Source organism: Carassius gibelio, chromosome A5 (assembly GCF_023724105.1).
Source record: "Carassius gibelio isolate Cgi1373 ecotype wild population from Czech Republic chromosome A5, carGib1.2-hapl.c, whole genome shotgun sequence".
Taxonomy (NCBI): domain Eukaryota; kingdom Metazoa; phylum Chordata; class Actinopteri; order Cypriniformes; family Cyprinidae; genus Carassius; species Carassius gibelio.
Window position 1 is genome coordinate 8,372,225 of NC_068375.1, and position 9,293 is coordinate 8,381,517.

General features: G+C 40.4%; 1 protein-coding gene across 1 annotated transcript; it reads left to right on the top strand.

Annotated features, from left to right (window-relative positions):
- The first annotated feature begins 341 nt into the window (after nt 1–341).
- im:7154036 (fermitin family homolog 3) lies at nt 342–8,856 on the top strand. Its single transcript, XM_052591650.1, has 15 exons — nt 342–510; nt 1,336–1,465; nt 1,951–2,184; nt 2,270–2,386; nt 2,644–2,812; nt 3,006–3,108; nt 3,909–4,016; nt 4,121–4,249; nt 4,505–4,551; nt 4,733–4,857; nt 4,940–5,046; nt 6,037–6,252; nt 6,481–6,605; nt 8,105–8,246; nt 8,362–8,856. The coding sequence occupies exons 2-15, from the start codon at nt 1,342–1,344 to the stop codon at nt 8,539–8,541; spliced, it is 1,926 nt and encodes a 641-aa protein (XP_052447610.1). The 5' UTR covers nt 342–510; nt 1,336–1,341; the 3' UTR covers nt 8,542–8,856.
- Nucleotides 8,857–9,293: the final 437 nt, after the last annotated feature.

The following is a 9,293-nucleotide window of genomic DNA, read 5'->3' on the forward strand; positions in this document are numbered from 1 at the left end:
TTGTTTTACATGTTTTCTGGCCCTTATTTGTCATTCTTAACAACTGATATAACAATGGTAATGGATTTTGATCACCTTTGGAGAAACATACACACACACACGCACACACACACACACACACACACACAGGGCATCACTGTAGGTACCTGTATAAAGATGATGCTTAAGTGCAGTGATCTGAAGAAAAGTCAAATGAATTAAATTTTATTGAGGGAGCGGAGGTCTTCATACATACTGGAACAAACAGAGTTGTGTGTGTGGCTGTTTCACTTTGAAAGAGCATCTCTGTCACAGGAAGAGGAAGAGAAAGCTTTTTGCGGTCAGATGAAGCCTTAAGAAGTCAGTCTGAAAAAGAGAAGAGCCATTGACGGGTGAAGCCTCGGAAGAGAAAGACAGAGAGAGAAGAGGGAGGAAGTGACAGCACGAGTCTCACAAGGTCTTGACAGGGACAGAGACCAAGGGCGTAGTCTGAACATCGAGCAACATTTGGTGGAACCACAACCGTACGAGGTAAGAAACAGAGAAAAGAGAAAGAAACGGAGAGAAAGGAAGGGTGGCTTGTTCTGTTGTAAGGTGTAGAACGGCGTGGAGATGAGAGACACATGCACGGGCCTCCAGGCCTACACACACTTCCTTCTGTCTTCATCAGTTCTGGGTTGACTTCTGAAAGAGTCTAAGAGCGGAGTATCTGTGGAGCACGAAACAGAGTCGAGACGAGTCGAGCGTTAAACCACACGCAGCAGGTTCATTTCTCTCCGTTTCTGAGCAGTTCCACTCCTGCTTTTGATAACTATCTATCATTTTAAATAATGTAAAGTTAATTACTTTTTATTTAACATAAATCATGTATTTATTTTACACACAATAAAACAATCAAGCCAACTTTCTAAAGAAGAACAAAAAGTGCTGAAGTGTTAAAAAGGAGGGGGAGGGGGGGGGGTGCAAAGTACTTTTAAACAAGGCAAACATTTAATTAGATTTTGATTTAAATCATTTATGTGTGTGTGTGTGTGTGAGTAATTAATTACTGTAATTTAATCAGTTACTTCTGAAATAATTACATGAAAAACTGTAAAACAACAGTGGATTTAACATTTAATTTTCAAATGTATGTTTAATGTAAACGTCTCCTTTAAACACTTTTTCACACACATCAAGAATAATTGATGCGATTTAATGTAATATCTCAGAAAGAAACAGAGGCGTTTGGTGTCTGTTCTGGTGTTGTGGGATTCAGAAGGTGATCAGATATGAGTAATGTACTGGTGACGAGAGCAGCTTTAACAGATCAGACGTGGGACTGACAGAGGACCGTGTGTCTGCGTCTGTGTCCAGGTCAGAATGGCATCGTGGGATCTGTCTGTGTCTGTGGAGGAGCTGGGACCCGACGCGCCGCCGCTGAAGATCAGTGTCACCTCAGAACTACACATCGGCGGAGTCATCCTCAAAGTGGTGGAGAAGTCACGTGAGTCCACGTCTGGTGTCTGAGATCTCTAATGATTGTGTAGCTTTTTCCTCGGTGGAGTCTGAACGTGTCAGATATTCCAGAGCCGAGCGTCAGATCCATGTCTTCATGCTGCAGGTCTCAGCATCTACTGCTCGAGTCGTTCAGAGTGTGTGCGCTTTCACCAACAGGACTTAGACTAAACCAGGATTAGGCCATTTACGCCATTCTTATAAGCATATAAAGTTAGAAAAAAACAACCATTACTGGTGTGCATCTTTAGATAAGATTAAAGCACTGATGTATTTTAGGATCAGTCCGTGTACGTCTCTTTCAGCCGAAACACTGAATTAGTCTAAGAGTAGGCTTAAACCTCATCTAGAGTTTAATTTAGCAAGAAACGGCTCAAAACACATCTCTTCCATCTTTATGTGACCCTCTAACTCTAGCACTCTAGCATTATTGATAAATAATAATGTTGCCTGTGTGTGGTCTGGTGTGTGCAGAGATCAAGCAGGACTGGTCCGATCACGCTCTGTGGTGGGAGCAGAAGCAGCAGTGGCTGCTGAAGCCGTCCTGGACGCTGGATAAGTGTGGGATTCACGCAGACGCCCGGCTCTGTCTCACTCCTCAGCACAAGCCCCTGCGTCTGCTCCTGCCCAGCGGAAACACCCTGCGCCTCAAAGCCTGCTTCTCCAGCCCCGTCTTCCGCTGCGTCACCGGCCTCTGCAAACTCCTGAGTGAGTGACCACAGCTCTCGTCCCCTCACTGTCTGCTCCACGTCAGAGCCAGCCTTGCACTTCAGTCTGCTTCTGCTCTCTTTAGACATACGCCACCCAGAGGAACTGTCCCTGCTCTGGCCAGTGGAGAAGAAGAAGAAGAAGAAAGAGAAAGATGTTGAGGAAGAGTTGTATGACATCACACGCGCTCCGCTTCCTTCAAGTGAGCACTTTATGTTTGCACGTAAATAAATACAAGACCCAGGTCAGAGAGCGCTTACACACAATACAGAGATAAATGGAGAATGTGTATTTATTATGCACACAAGTAAAGATCTGATGTATATGAATATATGTTATATACACAACTGATCAAAGTCAGTAAGACAGACTCAGCAGAAGAGACTCCTGTAAAAAACATTTAAAATCCTTCTGATCCCAAACTTGTGTTTAGACGTGTGTTTATCTGCGCTCTCGCAGGCGTCATCCCGAAGCTTGCGAGCGGCATGCCTGCTTTCTTCGCTGAAACGCCTGAAACTGAGGCTGTGTACAAGATGCTGGCGGTCAGTCAGCCGGCTCCGGCCCCAGAGACCATCGCTAAACTCTACCGCTCCACCACCATAACAGAGAAAGCTCATATCAACAGCAGGTAGAGTAACAGCAGAACACAGCGGGACTAGACTCACTGAAGCACTGCATGCTGGGTGTGGAAGCTACTGTACAGTGCAGTGCATTCAGAGGATATTCAGAATGCATCATCATTCTTCACTCCATGCCTCAGATCCAGAGCATTGTGGGTATGACTGAGAATGATGGTAATATGTGCTGTGATCTCTGCTCAGGTGGCTGGATTCATCCCGTTCTCTTCTACAACAGGGAGTCAAAGAGAACGATAAACTCCTGCTGCGCTACAAATACTACACCTTTCATGACATCACACCACAGGTACAGTACGTACAGTATGAGGCCAAACCACATCAGTGCTGCCCATAGCTGTGCGTCATGCTGAAAAAAACAGATATGATCATGCATTTTCCCAAAGCATTAAAAAAATGCATTACATAAAATTCCATAACCAATGGAAGAGCAATGATATACAAGTGCTATAACGAGACTCAGATAGCTTAACACAGTACACATAGCAAGGGGTTTTAAATGAGGTAATAAACAAAAAATAAAATGAAAAAAAAAATAAAATACAAATAAAATAAAATGTTAATAAAATATACAAGAAAATAATACAAAAATAAAATAGAAAATTTTTATAAAATAAAAATATAATATAATATAATAAAAAGAAAGTAAAGTAAAGAAAAGACAAGTAAAATAAAATAAAGTTAATAAAGTAAAACTAAAATAATATAAAAATAAAATAAAATGTAATAAAATTAAATATAATATAATGAAAAGAATGTAAAGTAAAAGAAATAAAGAGAAGTCAAATAAAATAAAGTTAATAAAGTTTATTTAAAATTAAATTAAATAATATACAAATAAAGTAAAATACAAGTAAAATAAAGTAAAATAAAAATTCAATTCAATATAATATAATAGAAAGAAAGTAAATGAAAAGAAAAGAAAGACAAGTAAAATAAAATAAAGTAAAATAATAAAATAAAAAAAAATGCATTAAGAATTTTACCACGCAGTGTCCAGACAGTTAAAAATAGTAATACTTTTGTTTATTTTATTTAGATATGATTTAAATCTGTATTGTGTTGTTTTGCGTGTGCTGTCTGTGTCAGACGGATGCGGTGCGTCTCACACAGCTGTATGAACAGGCGAGGTGGGCCATCCTGCTGGAGGAGATCGAATGCACTGAGGAGGAGATGATGGTCTTCGCTGCCTTACAGGTATGACAGACTCACCCTACACATCAACAGTGATCTATCATCCTCATACATCTCAAACACAACTGTGTCTTAAGTGCAGAGTTCTGTTTTTGTGATCACATCAGTACCACATTGGGAAAGTGTCTCTGACGGAGCAGTTCATGGCGTCGTGTCCAGCGATGGATGATCTGGACTCGGCTCTACAGTGTCTGGAGGTGAAGATGGAAGGAGAGAGCAGTGCAGACGACATGCTGGTCAGTTCCATGCCCTAAACACAGTCCTCCCAAACACAGCTTTAACAAACCCTGCAGAGCCACGTGATCAAAACTACAACAAACCTATCACATAATAACATGTTTCTATATTCCTCGCTGGGGTTTCAGTAGTGACATCTTTGTTTGTTTTTTGGTGCTAAATTACCACTACCACTACAACCAAAACATTGCATCTTTGTAAGGGTCATCTGAAATGAACCGTTGACATCTCTAACATCTCAAGTGTCCACACAGGAAACAATGACGGCACCAGAACTACACGACTACTTGAAAATATTCAGGTAAGACACAAATCCCAGCTCCTCATACATTCCTCACTAATCAAAGCCTCTTAATTCTTACCAAAGTTCACAATGACGGCAATTGATAAATGCCACAATATAGCAACAATCCAGTCTGTAAAGTTGCTTTGAAACTTTGACTTAGTATGACTTATATCCCTGTGCTTTCACCTTCTCTCAGACCGAAGCGGCTGACACTGAAAGGGTACAAACAATACTGGTTTACATTTAAGGACACGACCATCTCTTACTTCAAGAGTAAAGAGGAGAGCTGTAAAGAGCCAATTCAACAGATGAATCTTAAAGGTGAAGCACTGTCTCAGGAAGCATGAGCGTAGTCCCAGCACAGACACACAGTGATCACACAGCTCTTTCTTCTTGGACGCAGGTTGTGAGGTGGCTCCGGATGTGAGTGTCGCCGGGCAGAAGTTTTGCATCAGGTTGCTGATTCCTGGGCCAGAGGGCATGAATGAGGTCTACTTGCGCTGTGAGCATGTAAGTCATTGATCATCTGTGCAGAACAGCTATGTAGGGATGTGTGTAGTGTTTGACATCGCCAACTACTGGCCTGGCATGAACAATACAGCGTTTCTAGTTGTTTGGGCAGATCAGAGTGAACAGGGTTCACCAGGGTTGATAACCAGTTAAACCTGAAACACACGACCTGTTACGCCTAGAACTTTGATAAAGCTACTCAGTTTTGTTAGATTTACATAAAAAATTTGTTAATGCATTTTGATCATGCAAATTATGCTTTATATAATTAAATATGTATGGATTTGTATTCCAAGAACAGAAATATAAACATCGCTTAAAGCCAGATTCAACATTCCTGTTTCATCTTAAGTGTTATTACAAAGTGGTTTTTGGACATTTATTTTTTAACACTCCATAAACTCAAAAACACATACAAAAATAACTAAAAATAAATAAATAAATATATCAAAATATATCCATATATATATATATATATATATATATATATATATATATAATATATAAAATATAGACATAAATACTTCAAATATATGTATACAGTGGGTATAAAAAATAATCAGCCTCTTTTAAAATAATCACAGCCTGAAATGTGGACATGAAAAAACATCCATATATATATATATATATAATATATTGCTTAATCTGTTTTTGTAACATCTTGTAACAACTTTAAAAGTGGCCATAATGTTGCTGGTTCTCAGACTCTTGAGTTTACAGAGGATTGTGTAAAAACAAATCCAAAAAGCCGCTGTGGGTGAACGTGTTTTATTTCAAGAATGATGTACAAGTGGCCAGACCTGTATGTCCTTGCCTTTACAATATTATTAGGCTTTCCAAAACAATCCAAGCCTAAGTAGAGTGTAAAGACCAGCTCGGATGGAGGAAAGTATCAGTACGTTAAACCCAAGCTGTAGAAGCAGTCCTTTAGAGCGGCGAGCTCAGCTTCAGCATCACTACAGAGCGACTCTGACTCTCGCCGTATTCTAGGAGCAGCAGTACAGCCGGTGGATGGCCGCGTGTCGTTTGGCCTCCAAGGGCAAGACTTTAGCAGACAGCTCTTTCTCCAGCGAGGTGCAGAGTATCCAGTCGTTCCTGGCCATGCAGAAAACCACACCTAGCACTAACACTGCTCAGACGGACGAAAGCATCAACACACACAGCCTGGTCTCTCCACGCTACCAGAAGAAGTACAAACCCAAGCAGGTAGCACCCGTCTCAACTGGTTTAATACTGCATTATTCGTCTTGGTCTTGGACTAACTACAAGTACGACATGTCAACAACCAGTCATTAGAGTGTCTGTTTAATATCTGCTAAAGGCTTTCATAAATATAAAGTTACAATAGTTAAAAGTTGATTATCAAATGAAAGTGTGATCTAAATCTTCATCTTTGTGAACTTGATTTCTGTCCTTTTGTCTGTAATTGTTCAGCTCACGCCGAGGATCCTGGAGGCCTATCAGAACGTAGCTCAGCTCTCATTGACAGACGCCATTCAGAAGTTCCTCCAGATCTGGCAGGCTCTGCCTGACTTCGGCCTCTCTTATGTTGTAGTCAGGTGAGTCCTGTTGGGGCGTCACACACCTGTTTGTTTGTTTAGTTCGGAGGAAACACTCAGTAACTCACAAACTCATGGTTGCATGATTAGTTTTGAGTTGACAGACTCTGCTTCTACCATCGACGTCTCTGTCGGCTCAGGCTTTGATCCTGAGATTATGAAGCATGTGCACATGACAGTGTGACATCAGTAACAACAGCCTTGGCTCTTAATACTGTGTGTGGTTTCCTGGACGACCCATGACTGTTTTCAGTGTGACTTTGTTTAGTGACAGTTGTTCTTGAGTCTCTTTTTTGGTTCTGAACAGTTAAACTGAGCTCTGTTCTTCAGAAAATCCTCCAGCTCCTGCAGATTCTTCAGTTTTCCAGCATCTTTTGCACATTTTAACCCTTTCTAGCAGTGACTGTATGATTTTGAGATCCATGTTTTCACACTGAGGACTACTGAGGGACTCAAACACAACTATTAAAAAAGTTTCAAACACTCACTGATGCTCCAGAAGGAAACACGATGCATGAAGTGCCGGGGCGTAAAAACTTTTGAACAGGATGAAGATGGCCAGATTTTTCTTTGTTGAAATATATATATATATTTAAAATTAGTTATGCCCTTCACAAGCAACAAAAGATACTGACATGTTTCCTAGAAAACAAATGAAGTACAATTTACCTTTATCTTCAAATTCCAAAAGTTTTCAACCCCCGGCTCTTAAAGCATCGTGTTTCCTTCTGGAGCATCAGTTAATGTTTGAAACTTTTTTAATAGTTGTGTTTGAGTCCCTCAGATTTCCTCAGTTTTATTATTCCTGTAGCTCAACTGGTAGAGCACTGCGCTAGCAAGCAAGCAAGCGCAAGGTTGGGGGTTCGATTTCCCGGGAACACATGATATGTAAAAATTGATAGCCTGAATGCACTATAAGTCGCTTTGGATAAAAGCGTCTGCTAAATGCTCTTTAGCATTTAACCCATCGTCCTTCAGCAAAATGGGTTTTGAGCATAACTTCCAAGAAAATTAAATTATATATATATATATATATATTTAATTTTCTTGGAAGTTATGCTCAAAACCCATTTTGCTGAAGGACGATGGGTTAAATGCTAAAGAGCACGTAAGAACACCGGGATGCAAAGTTAAGGAAATAACCCAAGCTGCAGAAACAACTGAAATACAGAGGAGAGGGATGTAACTATCCGAGACACTGGCGATAACACTGGCATCCATGACAACATATGAACAGCGGCACAAACCAAGGAAACAGAGACACTAAGCAAACAGGAACAAATAAAACACAAGTTGCTCCCCGAATGACGCACTAGTCACTGTGTATTTATGATTTTATAAGATTATGTTGTCGTTCGTCATCAGAGAGTCTGATTCCACGTTAAAGTGCATCATCCGGGTATTTCAAGTGCTACTTTTCTTTTGGGAATTTTCAGTGTGAACTGTAATCTAAGAAGATTGTAAGTGACATCAGAAACGACACATTATAATTTCTGCAGGTTTAAGGGTTGCCGCAAGGATGAGGTGCTTGGCATTGCCAATAATCGTTTAATCCGCATTGACCTGAGTGTCGGAGATGTGGTGAAAACCTGGAGATACAACACCATGAGGCAGTGGAACGTCAACTGGGACATCAAACAGGTCAACTGTCTTTACATATTTCTACGCCAGTGAGATTTGTCAGGTTTTCCAAGTTCTCATGTTGATATACCCATCACTGCGTGGAATAATAAACTGTTTTCTGCATCTGTACCAGGTTGCCATTGAGTTTGATGGCAATGTGAACATTGCCTTTAGCTGTGTGACAGCAGATTGTAAGATCGTCCACGAGTACATCGGTGGCTACATCTTCATGTCCACACGCAGCCGGGAGCAGAGCAACACGCTGAACGAGGAGCTGTTTCACAAACTCACAGGCGGCCATGAAGCGCTATGAGAGGAATAAAACATGTGTGCACCGAAGGACTGAAGAGAATAAGATCTGCCAGAAGAAAATCTAAGAAATGTTCACTCATAACCTAAAAAGCATACACGTACAGATATAGCCATTCATGAGTATTTCCCCAAAAAACACTATTGTGTCTTAACAGGTTTGTGACACCTGAAGTGTTTTGTTTTCTGACATTTAGCAGTGTGGCATTTCTCTTTCTTCTTGTTTTAATTGGCTTCCCTCATTCGTAGTGTAACTTTTAACACCATATCTTTTAGGTATTAAATCGTACTGTCAAAGCTTGTCAGCCTTTTGCTTTAATTCTGATGCATCTTGTTGTTATTGCTTGCTCTTTATTGTTCTTAACTTCAGAGTTCAAAGTTTTGCGTTGTATTAATGTAGTATGAAAGTCCATTGTGTTAAACACAGCGTTGCCAGGCGAGGACACTGTGTTTGACTCGCAGCTCAAGTGTTATAAAGAATTCATCGTGGTGACATCATTTGGCGCAGGAAACCACAGAGCAAGTTTCAAAGGCATTGTGTATAGCAGACTATGAGAAATTGCATCCTGTGCACTAAAATTAATACTGCAGACTTCACTTGCAATCATAGGTAGCAAAAACACGTTTCTCCATAGAAACCTACTCAGAAGTTGTTTTTTAGATGTGAGACTCTTGCGGAATTACATTGCATCTCCTAAAAATGTATATATATTCAGCAACCTCTCAGAAAGAAACTGACAACAGCGTCACTTTGAC

What these genes read in the sequence shown, in the direction of transcription:
- im:7154036 (XM_052591650.1), top strand. Translation starts at nt 1,342, where the DNA reads ATGGCATCGTGGGATCTGTCTGTGTCTGTGGAGGAGCTGGGACCCGAC. An exon ending in AGAAGTACAAACCCAAGCAG is followed by an intron (nt 6,253 to 6,480) that starts GTAGCACCCGTC and finishes GTAATTGTTCAG; the next exon opens with CTCACGCCGAGGATCCTGGA. An exon ending in CTCTCTTATGTTGTAGTCAG is followed by an intron (nt 6,606 to 8,104) that starts GTGAGTCCTGTT and finishes TAATTTCTGCAG; the next exon opens with GTTTAAGGGTTGCCGCAAGG.